This window comes from Fusarium musae, chromosome 3 (genome assembly GCF_019915245.1).
Source record: "Fusarium musae strain F31 chromosome 3, whole genome shotgun sequence".
Classification (NCBI taxonomy): domain Eukaryota; kingdom Fungi; phylum Ascomycota; class Sordariomycetes; order Hypocreales; family Nectriaceae; genus Fusarium; species Fusarium musae.
Window position 1 is genome coordinate 1,012,710 of NC_058389.1, and position 20,564 is coordinate 1,033,273.

General features: G+C 50.0%; 4 protein-coding genes across 4 annotated transcripts; 2 read left to right on the top strand and 2 right to left on the bottom strand.

Annotated features, from left to right (window-relative positions):
• Window positions 1–282: 282 nt before the first annotated feature.
• On the bottom strand, window positions 283–2,868 carry J7337_003797 (uncharacterized protein; the record flags this gene model as incomplete). The annotated part of the gene is made up of 6 exons (XM_044821506.1): window positions 283–562; window positions 616–1,103; window positions 1,156–1,709; window positions 1,760–2,041; window positions 2,096–2,437; window positions 2,490–2,868. 6 exons carry the CDS (start codon window positions 2,866–2,868, stop codon window positions 283–285), a joined length of 2,325 nt encoding a protein of 774 aa, XP_044682839.1.
• Window positions 2,869–10,925: 8,057 nt separating this feature from the next.
• Window positions 10,926–11,698, top strand: J7337_003798 (uncharacterized protein; the record flags this gene model as incomplete). Its single annotated transcript, XM_044821507.1, has 2 exons — window positions 10,926–11,157; window positions 11,319–11,698. 2 exons carry the CDS (start codon window positions 10,926–10,928, stop codon window positions 11,696–11,698), a joined length of 612 nt encoding a protein of 203 aa, XP_044682840.1.
• Window positions 11,699–14,381: 2,683 nt separating this feature from the next.
• Window positions 14,382–18,061, bottom strand: J7337_003799 (uncharacterized protein; the record flags this gene model as incomplete). The annotated part of the gene is made up of 5 exons (XM_044821508.1): window positions 14,382–14,947; window positions 15,475–15,562; window positions 15,643–17,783; window positions 17,836–17,972; window positions 18,042–18,061. 5 exons carry the CDS (start codon window positions 18,059–18,061, stop codon window positions 14,382–14,384), a joined length of 2,952 nt encoding a protein of 983 aa, XP_044682841.1.
• A 644-nt stretch (window positions 18,062–18,705) lies between these two features.
• ERG10 (erg10, acetyl-CoA C-acetyltransferase) lies at window positions 18,706–20,105 on the top strand (the record flags this gene model as incomplete). Its single annotated transcript, XM_044821509.1, has 4 exons — window positions 18,706–18,770; window positions 18,825–18,874; window positions 18,943–19,015; window positions 19,103–20,105. The coding sequence occupies 4 exons, from the start codon at window positions 18,706–18,708 to the stop codon at window positions 20,103–20,105; spliced, it is 1,191 nt and encodes a 396-aa protein (XP_044682842.1).
• Window positions 20,106–20,564: the final 459 nt, after the last annotated feature.

The following is a 20,564-nucleotide window of genomic DNA, read 5'->3' on the forward strand; positions in this document are numbered from 1 at the left end:
TCTATACAATAATACAAGCTCTTCCCTTCCTTCTTCTGGCTGCATTCAAGTTCTGTATGTGAAGGAACATGTAATCAAGGACTGCGACAAGTCCAATAACTTGATAGGGCCATGTCCTTAGCAGATTCGTCAAGAGGAGCTCTGCGGCTGTGGCCAAGTCCAGCACAGAGCTCGTTGACAGATCGCCTTTAGCTTAGTAGGAAACAGCTTCAGGAGTATTCATCCTTGAGTGGTGATAGCTCAATCAGCAATAGCATCCTTTCATCAGTGTATGTATATTCATCACTGGCCCCATGCTCGCTTCAACCCACCCTCGTAAACGCTTGCAACCGACTCTTGCCACATTGCAGGGGTGACAAAGTTTGGCACCGGTGCAGACGAGTACTGAGATGGCGAGATTTGATGCGATCCAGCAGGCATTGAAGCTTGAACTGCCTGGATATCCTGGATAGTGGGAACTTCAGTGGCACCTGAGGACGACGCGTTAAGAGGGCTCGTGTGAGGTGGGGTGGAACTGGATTGTGTGTGAGAGGTAGGCGTACCAAATGTGGTGTTCCATTGTCTATGGACCAGTTAGCGAGCTGCTAAGTCACAGTAGAAGAGGCTTCAACTTACTCAAATAGTCGCGATGGATTCCATGCGGGTTGGTCCGTCATCGACATGCTCTGGGGCATCCCAGGAGCCTGTGATCCTTGTGACATCATGACGAGCGACTGTACAGCTGGGGAGTCACTTTTGCTGTCCAAAGGGCCCGCGGAAATAGGAGGTGTAATGGGGTGGTTGGTATAACTGACTTGTTGAGCACCGTGTGTATCCAAATGTTGATCAATGGACCCTGTCCGGTGGATTACTGGTCGGAATGAGTCGTTACCGCGAGGAGGGCTGGAGTGCGTGGAAGGGTGGGGGCTGCCATAGGGAAAGCTGGGTTTCAGGACGAATGGCTTTCGAACATCTGCTGAGAAAGCATCTCGTAGTGCATTGATCTGCTTCTCCAGCTCTGGCATCGGCCATGCTGCCATCACCTTCTCCAACATCCTCATGTGCCTCGTAAAGTACTCGCGAGCATCAGTGTTGAACTCCGGATCTGGTGAAACAATTGCAACCTATTGAGAATGAGTCAGTTTGTGTCGACAGCTATCCTCTTTGGAAACTTACCAGATGAATGACAATGCAAGAGAGGCCTGCGTAAAGAGAGAAACTGAAGCCTCGCTGCATACACTGGAGTCCGGTAAGTCCAAATGAGTTGAGAGTTGCCTCCTGGAGACGGCACAATGCCTTGGCAGAGCTGTAGCATATCATCATATGGCGTTTCCATTGTCCATCCGGAGAATTAGGGTCAAGGAATGACAGGATAGGTCGATGGAACAGAATCAAGGCCAGGTAGTAGTATCCGTGCATGTTTCCAATAAAGTGCGAGGGAATCCAAGGAGGCGATCCATCTGGTGGGAAGGAAATGGCCAGATCCGGAGGTAGCTCTGTCAGCCAAGTGTTGAAGCTTTGTCCCAACTGCTGGAATTCAGGGTCAACGCCCCAATCCTTTCGTCTTCGCAGTCTTGTGTAGACTTTGCTCATGGTAGCAACAGTTCGCACAACCTGAGAGAAGTAGCTGAAATTGCGCGAGATGTGGTATTCGGATTCTTCACAGCCTGGAACCGGTCTCGCAGCGGTGAAATCCACAGTGTTAAGTTTCACTGCGTGGTCGTGTCGCCCTTGTTTATGTTAGCCATCAACACGGCAGTTCCATGGTACTGTTACTGACCTTGGGGAGCTCCAACCATAACCTCGCAGACAAAGACCAGCTGCCATAATCGCTTTCGGAGTTGGCACTCCACCGGGGTAAATTCGCAAGAAATGCCTGCTTGGTGGTCCTCGTAATGCTCATCCAAGCCCAGGTCCTTGCCCATCTGAACACACTGTACAACAGTCATCCAAGAACGATAATAGTAACCTCGCTTGGGTGCAGCTTCGCGAGCTTTGAGAATCATAAGCAGGGCTTGGAGGGTGCTCAGACGTGGAATGTCCATGAAAGAATCGGCGTGTCCTGGATTGTGTGAGTACCTTCACAATTCTCTCCATACAAATTGACAGCACTTACGGGAAGCGAGTGCAAGCCATTGTTGACCCTCACCCGGGTCCTCGGCCAAACGTCCACCCATAGCAAAGATAGCTTCCAGAATCAAAGGCGAAATAGCGTTTCGATCTGTGTTCCATTGTTGGTAGAAGACTGTCTTGCATAACACAGGAACGTAAGGGTGAACGTGAGTGAAATAAAGGTCGAAATAATTGAGTGCTGTGTCGTCATCGGGCATCAACTCGGGCGGTATGCGAATCTTGTGACCAGGTGCAGGCTTAGGCAAATTGGCTGGGAACTCCTCATCGTCTTCAATAGCTGGCTCCTCTTCACGTCTGAAGGATGCCTTGTTCCTGAGATATGGAGCTATATGGACATCAGCAACTGTGTTAGTGGGCATGGATATTATGGACCCTACCTGTACCGGTTTCATTGACCTTCAGTGTTCCCAAGAGATCTGCAAGGTCATGATGTTGATATTCTCCAGGTGAGTAGGCCTCTGGGGAGGGTTGCTGCTGAGCTTGAGGAGGCGGTGGTGGCTGGTGCATTGGGGGAGTGGGAAACACATTCTGGCCTGCATAATGCTGTTCCATCATTGAACCGGAAGGCGCAACAGCACCATAAGGCATGCCTCCAGCTTGCTGAGAAGTATCGTACTGAACATGCTGATATTGGGCACTTGGATCAGGGTAACCTGGCTGAGGAGCACCGTACATAGCAGCTGGCGAGATCTTTGTGCCTGGGTTCATTACTTGATGTTGCATTGGCATTTGCTGATACTGATCTGAAGGGTTCATGGGTGTTGTGTCATAAGTCGTCGAGTCGTTGGCGCCATCGAAACCATTTGGCCGTACGCAGTGAAGCTTGAGTCTTATGCAGGCCGAGCATGGCCATGTGTTGGTAGTCGCAGCGTCACATTTGATCTTCCGTCTTCTGCAACCTTCGCAAGCCCTCATAACTGCTGTGGTCTTAGCATGCTATTATTAAGTCTGTACCTTGACGGGTAATTATACCTTTCAACCGCTTATGGCGGTTATGCTCGTCAACGAACACATAGTCTACACCATGTTAGTTACCATATCAAAATAGCACACGAATATGCTGTATGCTTCCACGCACTCTTTTGGGTCTCGCGCTGCGTATATTGCTGCGGCGCAAAGGAAAAGGAATTCATTTGGGATTGTTGCGGTAAGATTCGGCGAACAGTAGGGTCGTCGTTTGACATTATAAGCAGTACAGTACAGTTCCGAGGTTGGTACCTCTAAGAACGTTGAGTGTTGACGATGACGGCGGCCAACATGAAAAATCGGTTCGCAAGTTCAGATAAACGAGAGTCGGGAGATCGTCGCAAACGATCGAGTAAATGATATATAGGTAGATGTTCGAAGTTTGGGAGTTTGCGCGCGATGGGGAGGAGAATCGCGGGGTGGAGGGATGCTCGTGGGGACAATGTCGTGACGGTGGGCGACAAAAGCAAGCAACGATGGGCTAACGTTGGGCGGTAAATAAGGTCAAGATCCAAGTCGGGGCGACAAGACAATGGAGATGTGCGACGTGGGTAGGATAGAGTAGAGCAGAGTAAAGTAGGAAGAGATATAAACCATTTGTCGTGCAAAAGAGAAAAAGCGTAACGTAAGGAGGCAAAATCCGCAACAACAGAACAGACAGACAGACAAGAGATATTGTATGGTATGTACGAAAGCTAGACCAGCTAAACGACGTCCAGTATTAGAATAAATCGAGTTGGCTGGCTGAACTGGACTGGCTAGGGGCGTGTCGGGGTACTATGTATGTAGATGATGGTGTGTCTTGGAAAGCTTAGAGCAAGGTAGTGGGAGTTAAAGTGAACCGTAGAGTCGGGTGTTTAGAGCCACTGCGTGTGGCTTTGAGTTTTGACTTTGTCTCTCTTTGGTCTTGGTCTTGTTAGTTATTTCGTCTTTGCTTTTGCAGGGCAGGGCCAAGGGCGGCATCAAAACATGGGTGTGATGTTATAATATGTATCGGGGAAAGCTTGGCCTATGGGACTTGTCTTGGAAGTGTACAGTAGAGTGAGTGAGTGCCCTGATCTGTCTGCGTATGGCATGGCCTGGCCTGCGTTGGCCTGTGCTGTGAGCCCTGCCTGGGATGCTTTGCCTGACCGTCAGTCCCTCCTCACCACACTAGAGACTAGTGACGAGCAGATGGTGGAGAGTTTCGGGCTGGCGTTATTTGGATCACAACAGGGCGACAAGACAAGACAAGACAAGCCCAGGGCTCAACTAACAGGGGCGGGACAGGACAGGAGACCAGGGGGATGGGAATGGGATGGGATGGGATGGCGATGGAGATGGGTACAGCAGGCTAGGGGAGGGGCTTGGGTCTTGGGGGGAGATGCAGGTAAGGAAAAGCGGCGTCGTGGGTGTGGGATGAAGGCCCAGAACCTAGAAACTTAAGAGCTAGAGCCAGTAGGTACCGTACTGGGGCGAATCCAGTACCGTATGTTGCTGTTTGAACTGATTTGGATAGACTGTCGATTAAGACTGTACAGTAGAAAGAAGCCAAAGTTCCCAGGACCGGCTATGGGCACCGGCCCGAGTGGACGGCGTGTTACAGAAGACACAAGACGACGTGAAATGTGGGCAATGAGTGAGTGAGTGGCAGTGGGTAATAGCTGGTGCTTGCTTCGGGGTCCTTTGCTGCGAGATGTTCTGCAATGAAAGTGTGGGTACAGAGTACGTGCTCCGTACTCTGGATCAGATGGATTTGGACTGACTGAATTGTGGAGGATTGGATGTGGTGGTGCTTTAATTGTTAGTTTAGCTGGAGAACAAGAGCCGGGGGGGTCTCTGTCGCGGCATTAGCGGACTTTTGATGATTTCAATGCATTTGTAGTGTGTAAGCAATAGAAGACTCGATGACATTCGAGTGAGGGTGAAATACCGAATGGAGTTCCCTTCTCGACGGGCGCACACGGCGAGAGCGATAATTTAGTAGCCACGTACGGTACTTGAAGAATGCTCCGAACAGCAAGAGTGAGCAACAGTCAGCAACACAGCACAGCAGAAAATTCAAGATATTAATTCCCGAACGGCAGAGTCGCGTGTGCATCCAATCGAAGACAATGGCTTTGAGGAGCTCTGATGAAACGTATGCCGAGACTTGGGACCCAACAAGGGGTTTGTGGTTGTGCTGTTCAACGGAGGTACGTTACTTGATCAACTAGTAATTGATTCTCTGCCTTGTCTTGTCTCCAATCTGCCAGGCCTGCACCGCACTGCATCATTGCATCTGCACTGCACTGCGTGCGTTGTGTTGCTTTGCGTCTGCAGCATGTGTCTTGTCTATCTGTCTGTTCGCTTGTCACAGACTCATCGCGCGTAATGTATGTATGCATGTATGTACTCGGCCAAGGGCCTATAACTTGAACGCTTGGGAGGTTGCAGGAGGGGGGGGTCATCCCGTCTCATGGATGTGGATGTGGATGTGGATGTGTGACAGGCATTTCATGGGAGTGCCCAGTGCCAGCCTCTCCAGACAGAGACAGAGAGACAGGGGTCCCAAAGCCCAGATGACGGTGCATTGAGATCTCTCGCACTGGGTTGTCGGTGTGCTGTAACCTAGCTATCGACGATGATGATGGTGGTGATGTAGATGGAGGCAGACAGACGACGGGACGGAGATGAAGATGCCGGATACATAGTGGTCATAGTGAGTGAATTATTCAGTGGTGGTGATGCTGCTGATGCTGGTCGGCTCTTGTGATACTTGAACCTCAGCATATCCTTAGTTTCCTTCCTCTTCTGGCTCTCTGCTTGAACACCTCATACAACAAGATGCTCCCCTCTCGCTTCTTTTCCTTCCGTCCTTTCCAGTTACCGTTCGCGATACGCGGGACTCAGGCACCTTCCGTCACGCACATGCCATGCCGCAGGGCTAGTCGCAGCATGCACCTCACCCATTGGAGAAGCAACCTCAACTTGACACTTAGGGCTGAAGAGGCTTTTCGAGATTGGACATGGGCCTGACTGGCCTGGCCATCCCTCTCTATACTGTCTGTAGTGTACCACTGTCTCGCTGTCTCTCTCTCTAGGGGGGGCGTGTCTGTGTTCTTCCAAATCGACACTGTATTCGGTAAGGGACTAATGATTTTCTGCCGGAAACTCTCATCTCACTCTCCGCAGCCTTATACCTCAAGATTGCGGGCGCCAGCTCACCTCACCTTTGTTTGGCGAACGAACTACACTAAGGTACAACTCACAGAACTGCACTACGGTACGCTATCCGCTACAAATACTGACGCGAGATGCGGAACCCAACCCACGCCTACATACGTTAATTGGCTTCTAGCGCTATGAGTTGTCAAGATTTACTGGTTGTCATTCACTTTCATTTACCTGGCTCGCCCTGGCTAGGCCTAGTGTGTCAGGTGTCGCCCCTCGGCTCTGCTGTGCGGTATTCATCAGTCAGTGTTGAAGCTCCTTCAACTATGTACCTATCCTGACTAGATACAACAGCAAGCTGCCCTTTTCAGCCATCGTTGCATCTTCTAATCATGACTTTCTATAACTGGACGACCCTCTCTGGCTGGCCAAGAAAGGATCGCTACTCCAAGGCCCACCATGTCTCAACAATCATGCATGCGAATTCCTAGTTGCTGTAGATTGTGCAATCTGGTTAGTTTGATTATCGAGACTCTCAGATATTTACTGTCTCAGGATATGAGGTTCTTGATCATAACCAGTTAGTTTGGGGCAATACGGTTAAACGCTCCACTAACATTCAAGACTATAAAAACAACCCCAAGCATGATCGTCATAATGAAACCGCCATGCGAGTTCTATTTCAGCCATGATAATTACCTAGATAAGCCTATTAGGCGCTTCAAAGTGGCTGCTCGAAGCTATATCCTAGTCGATAGAATAAGGCAGGTAAGCAACCAGTTAGTTATTCTAGTGTACCGAGGTTCCTTTGGGAGCTAGGTAGTTAGCTATGATCGCAAACCAGGATTTCCAGATTTCCAAGGAGGGCTGTTTATTCCTCCGTGAAACTTTGCAATTACATAAACTTCCCGTCTCTTGGTAGAACGGGGATAACAAGGCCGTCCGTCTCTGGTCGTTTCGAGTGACCATGGTCCATTCATAGACTTTTGCCCAACTACCGAACCGACGTCGATTATTCCGAGTCAGAACATATCAGTTTGAACGTCAAACGTCATAACTTGACTTGAGAATGCCCCTTCTCGCTCCCCTCATAAGACAGGAACATGCCAACAAGCACGCAAGGGCCTCAGAGACCCCCAAACGACCCTTGTCAGGGCACAAGAACGGTACAGTACGTACTTCATCTGCCTTCCATGTTGGGTTCAACTTGCTGGAGAACTTCCATATGTCCCGCCATTGGATCTGAATTGACAGAGCCCTTGACTGGGCTAGGCTGGGGTTGGGGTGTGGTAAAACGTGTGACGTTGAGGCAGGTGTCAGAATCAACTGGTCTAATGGTTTGTTGAGTTACCCAATACTTGCATAAGTATTTTCGTCGCTTAGCATAGTGTCCTAAGATTTCTTGTCTGCCCTAGGCTGGGCAGCTCCAGATACCAACACCGCGACCAACTAGCGCCATCCCATATCCATTAACCAGATGTGAAATTCTGTGACCCACGACGATTTAGATCCAATGCTAAACAGTTCTTGAGACTGGAGACCTTTCCAAATCTGCAGCAGTCCAAATTCGGGTGGATGCCAACCGCACGATGTCCTGTTTGATGCCTCAACTTCCTCATCGCTTTTACGGTACAGCCTACAGGATAACCACAGCTACAGTGCGTATCGTATTGGTTCCTTTGCGAGGCCGTGTGATCCAAGGGTGGCTTGTGTGGGTTCGTCGGATACATTACCCAACCCTGTCGGTTCTACTGGTTTTTTTGTGTTCTGCCGTTGCGTTGACGAACGCCTCGTATCATACCATCCCATACTATCTTGCCACCACCATGACGAGTCGAGTCGAGCCGATGCTGTGGATGGGGGAAAAAAGGGCACGGGCAGAAAAAGGACCTGCCTGGACTGTCTGTCGTTGCTTGACTTTCCAAGTGGTCGCATGAAGATCGCCCGTGCAGATTGGTGTCCGCTGCATCTGCCACGCGCCAGATACCCTAGGTGCCGTTAAATTCGGGGGCCAAATGACTGAGATTCATTTCCAGTCAACTACGCACGTACGTCTGTGGCAGACTTGCATGAAGATTCGGAAATATCAAGGACGGAGAGAACTGGGCGAGTACAAACTACCTTGTCGATCTGGTCGTGACATATCATATTCTCCTCCGAGTGCTTTGTTTCTCACTCACTTATAGTGGGGATTGTGATATCAACAGTTGGATGGATGAATAGCCACAGATTTAGAAATACAAACTAAATACAGCACCTCTTGACATTAAGCTAGACCCCTGCATTTAACCCGTACCCATCAGGATGATCCATTCCCCTTGGGTCCTCAAACTGGTTCTCCCCTAGCGTCATTTCCCAGAGGTCGGTTAAGCAAGAAGAAAACAAGACTAACTATCCCGTACTCAATGAGTGACAGAGTCTTTGAACCATGTTATTCCAGTCCTTGGCCCATTTCGCTTTTGGTGCTCCTGCAGGAGGCACACGAGATTGATTCGTCTGCGCTTGCATTGCATTGACGGTGCACCTACTGTAATAACGACAAGTTGTTTGATATCACATGCCATGTTTTGTGCGTTTCTAAGCAAGGACGTCAACTAAATGCCCTGTGGGGTTGCTCTGTGCCGAGGCTCGAGTTCCCCGACGGAGTTGACGGGACGGAGATCCCCGTCTTTTCTCTCTCTCACTCTCACTCTCACGACTGAAGAATTATCGATATACCCGGCCCGACAGTTTAATAGGCAACCGGAAACAGGACGAGCTTCTCTTACTATAGAGGTTTCAGTGTTTCTGACACAAAACTCTGTTTTGTTTTCTGCAGGCGATTGTTCTCGGTGCGATGCGTTGAACAAGAAACTCGCCATGCCTCATCCTGTCCTGTATCCTCATCTATTCATATCTCGTCGGCGTGTTCCGCTCGAAACCTCGTCCCTTATGTGGGCAATTAAACCAGACGGTTTACGAATCTGGCCATCCTATTTCCTCATTGGCGGACTATACTCGCTGTATTTCTTCGACAGAGGGCTCATATCTGCGTCTTGAATCAAGAACCTCATTCTGCTAACAACCCCCTAACCCCAGGGTAAATCTTTGCCCCATCATCGTTGCATTGTCCTCCTGCACAGCAGACGCTCCGTACCCGTACCAGGGGAGGAAAGAAAACTCAGGACCTTGATACTGTGTGACAAAAGCATTCAGGTACCTTAGTAAAAGTTTAGGATAAGTTTAGTACAGACCTAGGGTATCCTTTGCAGAGTTTATTTTGACACCCTATATCAAGGTCTGGGGTTTTCTTGCTCCCTGAGGCCGTAGCTGAGCCAGCTATAGTGTGGTGGGCAAAGATCCTCAATTATGAAGTTCTGACTAATACCTGGGTAAAAATATCTGACAAGTGCGGGCGTTGGATTCAAAACCATGAGAGGCTTGAGGTTGTGGTTGATTCCCACCCGAATCGGGCCGCGGAACATTTTAGCAGAATTCGAGGTCATGATCAGCATGAAATTTATGTATGTGCCAACAACCAACAGCATACAACAGCACAGCACAGGTCGGTAGTTGAACAACGTGGTAGTGGTAGCGGAACGGATCCTGCAGACCATCTTCCGGACTGTACGGGTACAGTACAGTAGTGTAGTGGTGAATCTTTCCTTCATCTCGTGGAAGTCGATGAGGCTACCCTGTTCTAGAAAACACCTCCGATATTGGGGGAGAGATCGCGCGCCACGATCCTTCGTGCTCAGACTTCAGGGACACGCACGCACGCACGCCATGCCCATGATACGTCGCCCAATCGTAACAGGGACAGCGCTTCTGAGCGGCTTCCAAGCGCGTTCCTTGCAAGGATGGGAGACCCTTCCACCGAGTTTCCAGAATCACGCACTCGAGTGTTCAACTCACTCGGCCGGCACTCCCTCCCTGGACTGGCGACTGGGCCTGAGCAGCCCCCGCAGCCTCACCCCCTAAAACGGACGGGACCTGTCAAGAGCCATGCCATGCCATGACAGGACCTTTTTTAAGGTAGTGGAGGCTATATCTTATTAGTTTGTGTGGAAATTGCTATTGTCAGCTCACACCGCCAGCCTTCTTTGCAGTGATTGACTCGTAGCCAAGTGCGAGGAGACAAAACTTTTACCGCTTATTCGCTACCGTTGTGTGTCCAATGTTTTGACCCCTGTATCTGATGATGAGTGACCTTCCAACAAACACCACAAAATTCAAGAAATTTGCGTGTGCATGAATGCATTTGTACGCCAAGTTTTGATGACATGATGATCTCTCCTATCCGTGTTCATCTACCGAGTGTTGATCACTGCAGCCAAAGATAGAAGTGAAGCATTAATTGGTCGTCAAATTTAGTTGGCGATGGACCATGCTGCGCCTCACCAATTTGCGAGGCTTATCAGATGTGGCGCTTAGTAACTCCTACTGTACTTTGTACTTGCTACCCCTCCCACTTTGAACTTCAAATCATAAAATCCCTTCCCCATACAACAAACAACCTTGCCCATTAATAACGACGAATTGCTTAAGCCTTCAAAATTAGCATAGCACATTCTGCACCTGCCACCATCTCCACCATCTCATCTCCTGCATATCCTGTATTTGACGACCCATTGCTCTCTCCCTTGCCGCGTCACCTCATCCCAAATAGCCTCAAAGCCTTGGCCATCTGAATCTGAGATCCCTGCATATTGAGTTGGTCCAAGTTCTGCATCGCAATGGCAACCTTGGATAACGCGAATCCAACTATCCTGAGTGCGTCTCAGCTGCCTACCCGGCAGAAGAAGGCTGAGCCGCGTCGGGGTCCGGATTCCAAATACGACGATATCATCTTCGCGAAGCCATCGTATCTTTCAGGGCCTTTCGGTCAAGGTCCGGCCATATGGCCCCGAATGAACGACTGGCAGGATGAGTTCTCATCCGAAGCTATTGACGAACAAGAAATTTATGGTATGATCCTTCTCCATTTCACCTGAGTCATTTCGTTGGTGAATTTGCCACTCCAGTATCTTCGTGCGCATTTACGCTGGGGCTTGGGGCTCGTCGTGAGGGTTTCAAGTGACTCGAGTACATACCCACGTTTAACAAGACATGGCACTAACGTTGGACAGATCTGATCTCAACAATCTCGGATCCAGAGCACCCGGTATCACTCGGCCAATTGTCAGTGATTAACCTCTCTGATATTCACATTACTCCATCTCCTTCTATGGGTGTTCCTGACCCTAATACCATCGTCCAGGTGGTTGTGGAGATCACGCCTACCATCACCCACTGCTCGCTAGCCACCGTTATCGGGCTGGGAGTTCGAGTGAGACTGGAGCAGGCACTGCCGCCCAACTACCGTGTGGATGTCACCTGCAAAGAGAACAGCCACAACCAAGATGATCAAGTCAACAAACAATTAGGCGATAAGGAACGAGTTGCTGCAGCTTTAGAGAACGACACTCTGAAAGGAGTACTGGACAAGATGTTGGAAACTTGCGCTTAGTCATGACAACGTTTCTATTTTTGAAGGCCACACTCTTTTAGAAGGCTTCATTACATATCACAGGGATTCAGCTCGCTGATCTTCTGGTGCGCACCATCGGTTAATGTCACTACAACATAGATAAGTGACCAATACGAAGGATGCGGAACACGATCATTCTCGTTCCGAAACCGAATGGCAGAGCGAAAATACCACCTTGGTGACCTTACCATGTCTTGAATCTCGGCATTCAAGTTGGGGTAGTCTGGATAGACTGTACCGTTGAACTGGTAATGAGAGAGCGCTGGGGAAAAGAGCGATTCTTGATTGGAGAGCAATGACAAGGGGGTTCTATCAAGGATATTCTCATCTAAATAAGGTTCAGCTACCACGAACAAGCAACTCACGCTACTCATGAGAAACCTTCCTCCAGTCCAAGTGCAACATCGCAACGAGTGGGCATTCCAAATATATCGGACTATTGGAACCTGGTTTTCTAGGAGTATCGAGAATGTCACCGGTGTCACGTCGAGCTAATTTTTAGTTTGACACACAACACATGGTTGGGCTGCAATAAACGCGTGTGCATTTGCCTTGCTGGATGAATACATACGCACATATTCACAATCAAAGATATATGTCGACTCCTTCAACTTCCTTCGTTCATGAGCCTCTCTGTTTATTCTCTATCCTCTCATGCATAAAAGCCGACGTCGACCAGATTCCACGATTAGCTTTCCGTTTTGGGAATCATCGTCGTACCATACCAAGTAGCGCCCTATATCAGCATGCTACTCGTGGAGACGTCCCAACGTCCCCCACTTCGGGTCGCCGCAAATCCAAACGTCCCTGACCTGACTGAGTCTGGGCTCCCTCATGGTTCATGGTCACTTCAGTGCCTTGCCTTGACAGGCACTGTAGGCTACGGAACGGAACCTACCGCCACGAGACGTCATGCTTGACTCTGTCGGCCCTTTTCATAGCCAAGAGGCAAGGTCGTCTCTCATAGGGCACTATCAAGAGCTGTCTCTTTTGTGCGATTTCTCCTTTCGTGGCATGTCCTGCCAAGACTAGTAGCTCCCGTTTGGCAGGTCTAAAAGAACTGGGAATTTAGACTTGCCGCCACACATAATCATATCATATACCAAATCGGTCAAGCCTCACGGTACTCAACTCATCGATCAGTCTGTCCTCGAAATCATACAGCGCCGTAGTCACGCCCCTAGCTCCAGCTTCCAGGAGCTTTTGTCTTGGAGACTTCATCCATATCACTATCCTTCAGGGTTCGACCCCCGCTCCCCCAGTGTGTTTGCGGTTTTGTGGACGCCCAGGGATCACAGTTGCATTTCGCTTGGACGGTCTCAAATGATATGTTTGGGGGAAAGCAACCTTGCCTTGCGTCTGCGTGACGATCCCCCGATCTTGCAACTCCCGCGACGCGATCCCCCCGGTTCGATACGAATCTCGGGATTGGTCCGCCCTCGACGTTGCAAAAGAGACTTGTATTTTCCTCAGTGGCGATCGTCAAGGTAAACATGATGGGATGTATTTGTCCGCAACCATCAATTGTCTTGCATGTTCTCAGACACCACTTGCTATCCCGCATTTCCTACCTCCTCGTGACGTGGGGATAAGCCACCAGTGTCTTGGAATTACTCTCTCTACAGCCAATGGGGAGTTTTAGACTTATTTGCTGAATAGCCATGAATGATATCGCTCGTCCAACACCCCCAGACTAATGTTACACCTTCAGGTTATGGCTTTAACCCTCAAGCCTTCACCGAGATGGGTTATGGATGTGCCTGGCAGATGGGCTCATGCCCATCGTTCCCGGCACCCTAGCAAACCTTGTGTCCTGTCAATAATCCCTGTCACGATGCTTATCAACCGCTTCGTCATTCATTTGCTTGCCATGAGGTTCGAACCGTGGTCCCTGAACGGGCAAGGGTTTCTAGAAAGACCCGTTGAGATCACCGGTTAATCGTCCCGTGGAAGCTTCCACGAAGCGCCCATTCAAACTCCACCATCTTCACTGTTGCTTTGACCTTTGTTTTATGTATGTATTAACAGGACTGCAAGCTTCTGGATGAACTGTCTAGTGAACCAACTGCGAAACCAGTCCAAATCCTGAATGTTATTAACACTAGCTCTAATTATCTGGTGCGCGATCTGTCGTAAAGTATAACCATGACGCTACAGCCCCGCGCGGTAAAGCTCAAGGATAAATCCCCTAGCACCATCGTCGGCATCTTGAAAAAGGTCCTGTCAACAAACAGGCTCCATTGTCGTTGACAAGGAATGTGTGGCCTAACCAGAACAGCATTAGAATGGCCAACTCTACAGGAACTTATTTTATACGACAGAATTGGGAGTAGGCAAAAGTCAAAGAACCTCAACACCTGGCCTTGATTTCTGATTGTTGTTCCCTGTTTATGCTGGTCTATATGAAACCTTCCCGCCGTTGACCTGCTTGTCTTCTACGGTTCCGCAAGTGCGCCACTGATCTTCCATCTCATCCTTGCTACCAAATTCGTTTTAACAAAATGCAGGTGGCTATCTCCATCAAACAAAGGGTCAGCCAACGGGGCTCAACTACTCCAAGATCTTTAATGGAGTCGTTCGTGCAGCCCCTGCTCCTCATGTTGGACCCTCAAAGACCCCCCCGGAATATCCGGCCCGTTGCTCATCCACAGATTGCAAATGTTTAGATCTCTCCAAGCATCCCACTCTCCATCAGGCTTTGGTAGAACTCGGGCTCAAGGAACGTCTTGACACTGACGTCCTCGCTTAGGCCCTTGCGTCTTCGTGTCTTGAGAACAAAGTCGCGGGCAGTTGCCTGTGCAGAAGCAGGCTGGAGCGGACGAATGATCTGCTCGCGATCAAGGGGATCACCAGGCACGATGCTCCAGCTATCAAACACAAGACTGACCATCGAACTGCCCTGCGTCTTGATCCGCAGGTCGGTTTCGAAGCCGAAACTGTCAATGACAGGCAGCAGACCGTTGACGCGATACAGCGGCGTACCAGCAACGGGACCATCTGACAAAACGTGTCCGCGACGCCGCGAGAGCACATTGTAGACCTCCATGTATGAGTCCTCAGGGCCCGTTACAGAGACTGAGTAGACAGGCTCCATGAGGCGGGGCGATGCCATGAGGAAGGAGGAATAACACGCTCGTCGAGAGGTGGGGATGATTTGGCCGCCTCCACGAAAGATGGCCTCGTTGGCTAGTAGCACATCTGTAACCTTGAACTTTGTGTTTCGTATCGCTGTTGCCTCATGTCAGTATCTGTTTTGAATAACGCGTTCACTATTGGTCCTGATTTGGATGTGTATATCCTTGCAGGGGCCCAGAGGATAAGCTATCCGTTGTCAGGGGGCCAAGGGATCGTCGGATATGCTTTTCCATTTGTTCCTGGCAGAACGGGAGCGGTCAAGCGGCTCTGTCCGCGATGCCATTCAGAACAAAATCCCTGACACAGTGGAAACAGGTGGTCCCATCGACATTCTGCAAGAATCCACGTTTGGAGACTGCCAAGTATTTGCCAGCCGCATATTAGCCAGCGAAAGGCGATGGGAGACAGAGGTGGAGAGTTCATGGAAACTCCACAAGGAACTACCTTGTCTCTGTTGCTGTCGAGGTCCACTGCCAATGGTAACTGCTGATAATGAAACATATACAAAGCCCACTCTTCACTTGAAGGACGTGCCCCATACTGTTGATACAACGTTTCCTTAAAACGAGCCACTGGGCAATAGATTGTGGCCCAGATACAAAATGAAAGAGTATGCTTACGTTCTTCGCACAGGGGTCCCTCGCGGGTAGCCCAGCTGAATCCTTGTCGAATAGACTCTTTGACAGCATTGAGTGTTTTCTTGTCCACCTGAACTTTATATTAGCCTTGCTCATGCAATAGGGCACCGCTGCGATTAACATAAGCGACATAACAGGGCTTAAACTTACCTCAGTGGGAAGAGTATCGTCTTGAAGGATGTTGGGTCCTGTATCCTCGGGACCGAAGGCCCAAATACTGCGAGCAGCCAGCTTATCCCAGCCATGCTTCTCTTCGAAGAACTTGGCAGTTTTGCGAATGGGATCGCGGATGCGTACAGCACCACTCTCAATATCGCTGGAAATCCCCTTCTCCAACTGCTCGGCAACCATGGTGATCTTGTTCTTCTTGTTTGGGGTGATAGCATAGCATTTTGTCGCCGATGTCTCGACAACAGTCTCACAAAACCGCGTAACCGGGTCAGAAACCTTGATATCCATGTCAGCATACAGACGACGAAGGTCGTGCAGCACACAATCCATGTACAACTCTCCGGTTCCTAGAACAACATGCTCTCCTGATTCTTCGACCTTAGTCTTGATGAGGGGGTACGATTTTTGAATCCTCCTTAGTCCATCAAGCATCTTGGGGAGTTCGGAGGGGTTGATAGGCTCGGCGGCAACCTTAAGGACAGACTCTGTGAAATGTGTGATAGGCCGAAAGATATAGGCGTCTTCGTCATCTTCTAGTTTGGGAGGGATGATCGTAGCGGACTTGACAATGGAGTTGTCGACGCCGCTAAGTAACACAAGGTTACCGGCTGGCACGCCGTCGGTAGGGATGTTGTATCTTGTTTCGCCGATGAACACTTCTGAAATATTGGCCATAGCCATATCTTCCTCGTCGTCCAAGGAGTAGCCTTCACCAAGAACGCGTACCTGCATACCTGGTCGAACTGTGCCGCTCAGTACACGACCGAATGAGTGAAAGCTCTTGGCATCGGCTGTGTTGAAGAGCTTGGTGATATGAACAACTAACGGGCCGCCCTGGTCGCAAGCCTTCATGGAGGCAGCGACCTTCGAGTCCAACGGGCCGGTATAATATCGCTCAAGTAATCGCTCAGCTGTCTCGATGGGAGTTGGTATGTGCTTAACAATCATATCCACAAAGCCTGTTGATGGACCGAAGAACTGCTCGCATACCAGCTTCAGAAGCACCTTCGCATCAGCCTTATATTGTGAGGGCTTGAGCTCAATGCCCAACGAGGCCAACACTGGCCGCAGCTCTTCTGGACTGTCACTGATCGAGTGTGTAAAGAGTTTGTAGATGGGCTCGAGGATGAAGTGAACGAACGATCGTGCTGAGCGCTCATCCAGAGGTTTTCGTGAGAAGTTTCGCTTCTTGGGGTTATAGTAAATGTCCCCCCATAACCGCTTCGCAAACTCGTCCACGTTGATATCTCCAAACGTCTCTGTATACATCTTGGCGAAGCTCGGTAACGTGAAGCACCAGCCCATATCTGTGCAGGCGAATAGGACATTGCCCTTCTCAGGACTTATCCTCTTGGATGCGGCCTTGGTAGGAGCTGTGTTTGTGATAATCGTGTTGACCTCCTCGACAACGTGCTTGAGCTTGAAGTATGCGTCCTTGGGTGGCAGCTTCAGCTCAAGAATGAGGCGGTCCATTTTGTTGATAATGAGCGTCAGGGGGATGTCCTCGAGAACGGCGTGCTTGATGATCTGCTCCGTATTGATCTGAACTCCCTCGACCACATCCACCACCAAACAGACGCCGTCAACCAAACGGAACGAGGCAGCCACCTCATCGACAAAGTTAACATGACCAGGAGTATCGATCAGATTGACAAGGTGCGACTTGCCCTTGGTACTGGGTAGTACCAAACTCATTGGCGCAGCTTTGATAGATAGCCCCCTTTCCCTCTCCAAGATATGTACGTCCGTATATCTCAATTGCTCATCTCGGTTCTTGCCCACTCTTCGTTCAAGTCGATCTGTGATGTCGTGTGTCTCGAGTACCAACATGTCCATGAACGCAGTCTTTCCATGGTGCAAATGTCCGGCTAAAGCTACGTTTCGCGTTTGTTCTGGGAAGTTCATCAAGTCTGTCATGAACTCGCGGTCGAAGAAAACGGGTGGAAGGTCGGCTTCCTCGATATTGAACTTCTTCTGCTCGATGGGGGCGATGATGGGCTGGGATAGAGGCTGGGCATCCTCCTCTTCGACACGAGTCTCGACATCGGCGCCGTATACCTGTTCGGCGGTTGGATAGTACTGTTTATCTTCGTGGAGGATAATCGCATTTGATGGGCCATCTGCCAACCCATGAATTAGTATATGTTTGTAGCCTGGGTCCCGGGCTCGTACCGTCAATCTCCATGAGCTCCTGGCCTGTCACACCAGGAGCCTCATCCGGCTCGTCATCGTAAGTATAGTCATCCGCACCAACGCCAACCTCTGAGCCCTCCTCTGACTCGGCCTCCTCGCCAATGAAGTTACCGAACCTGTCGCGATAAGTCAGCGCGCCGTCAAATTGTCAAGCTCGAAACGCGACGAAAGAACAAGATACGTACTCGTCGTAAAGATCATCCATCGTCGCTGTGAATAGAATAGATGCGCAAATGCGTGTTCCTGTATGCGCAAACAATTGGCGACGTGAGAATTCGGTTTCTCTGATCGTCAATCTTGTCACTAAAGCTCCCTGTCTGGGCCTGACTTCGCGCGAAGCTCTATTCTGTCGCCAACTTTTTTGATGTCACGTGCACTCGATCATTCATGAAGAGCAAATGGAAGTCAAGGCGGGAAGACTGAGGCAGGTACAAGTGGGGCCGGAAATTGACAGGGGGGTTCCTGCCGACAGCGGCGCGGCGGCGTATTCGCAAGAGCCGTGCCCCTCCAAAGCCTCCATTTCCCGCTGAACGGATCCCGAATTCGAGAGCAATGGCACCTCAACCACGGGTAAGAGGGGCCTCTCTATTGCTCACTTCCTGCCTTACCCAATGTTAGCCTCTCAAGCTAGATCGTTGGAAGGAAAGTGCTGTTCGCTTGTAAATTAATCAGGTAGCTCAAGCTGTCCCTAAGATTCGCTACTCCCGTCCCTCAACAAAATTACCGCCGGTTTCCGCTCCACTGTCCATCTCGTACCCTTACTGATTTATCAATCTATAAACTAAGCTCTCCGCCGACGATCTCCTGATTTTTTGTCATCTTCCATCATAACACATCAATTCTTCCAAAATGGCCAACCTTCCTCCTGTCTATATCGTCTCTACGGCTCGTACGCCCATCGGCTCGTTCCTCGGGTTAGTATGAGCATTTGCTAGATCTTTGTTGTGCAGTGGCTAATATCAACATAGCTCTTTGTCGAGCCAGACCGCCGTTCAACTGGGAGCTGTCGCCATTAAGGGTAAGACCAAATGTTACAACGACGAACAAAAAAAAAAGAACCTTCCGGATACTAACGATTGTCTACAGGAGCTGTCGAGCGCGCAGGTATCAAGCCTGAGGATGTCGACGAGGTCTTTTTTGGCAATGTCCTCTCCGCTGGGTAGGTCTTTTGTTTTCTCTACCCCGCCATCATGATCTCGAAAATTGAGTTAACTGCGACTTCGTTGCTGACATGATTTGCCTCCAGCGTTGGACAGGGCCCTGCCCGTCAATGTGCTCTCGGTGCAGGCCTTCCCCAGACTGTCATCGCCACGACTGTGAACAAGGTCTGCGCTTCTTCGCTCAAGGCCATCATCCTTGGTGCTCAAAACATTATGCTCGGCACCTCCGACATTGTCGTTGCTGGTGGAACCGAGTCCATGTCCAACACTCCTCACTACCTCCCCAACCTCCGAAACGGCGCCAAGTACGGCGATCAGACTCTCGTCGACGGTGTCCTCAAGGACGGTTTGACCGACTCTTTCAAGAAGGACCACATGGGTATCTCTGCTGAGCTTTGCGTTCAGGACCATGAGCTCACCCGCGAGGCTCAGGACGAGTACGCCATCAACTCATACAAGAAGGCCCAGGCTGCCACTGAGGCCGGTCTTTTCACTGAGATCGTCCCCGTTGAGGTCCCTGGTGGCCGTGGCAAGCCCGCTATCAAGGTTGAGCGCGACGACGAGGTCAAGAACCTGAATGTCGACAAGCTCAAGGCTGTGCGCCCTGCTTTCAAGCCCGATGGTACTGTCACTGCCCCTAACGCTGCTCCCATCAACGATGGTGCCGCCGCTGTTGTCCTCGTCTCCGAGGCTAAGCTCAAGGAGCTCAACCTTAAGCCTGTTGCCAAGATCCTTGGTTGGGGTGATGCTGAGCGTGAGCCTGAGCGTTTTACCATTGCCCCTGCTCTGGCCATTCCCAAAGCCATCAAGCACGCTGGTTTGACCGCCGACCAGGTCGAGTACTACGAGATCAACGAGGCCTTCTCCGCCGTTGCGCTCGCCAACATGAAGCTCCTTGGTCTTAACCCTGACCAGGTCAACGTCTACGGTGGTTCCGTTGCCATCGGTCACCCTCTTGGATGCTCTGGTGCCCGTATTGTCACCACCCTTACCTCCGTCCTCAAGGAGAAGAAGGCCAAGATTGGTGCCGTTGGTATCTGCAACGGTGGTGGTGGTGCTTCTGCTATGGTTATCGAGAACCTGCAATAGAATGGGCGACTGGGATAATTGACGATTTAGATGACACATTAAACAGGCTGTGGTGCTATGGAACGAAAAGTTTTGTCTTGCTGTATCTGACGCACTTTGATATGGCCTACGATATCTGACTGCTCCAACGGTATACCCTTACATAGCCATTTAGGAAGAGATATAAATGCCATTTGTAATTCACAGGAGACCAACTCAAGACTTGACTTTTGATAAGATGACGTTAGCTGCACAATTTCGATACTGATATCAATCATGACGTGCTTGCTTATATAGTTTCTAGAGTACAGGCCAAAGGAGCTCTAAAACTCCTCAAAGATCATATCAACTTTCGCTATAATAGGAAAACTGACGTGCGTGCAAGCCTTCCGGCTGCAAATTTCCTGTCGCCTTTTGAATGACTAAAAACAAAAATGATAGAGGAAAGGTTAAAAACCAAAAACAACCAAACCGCTGATG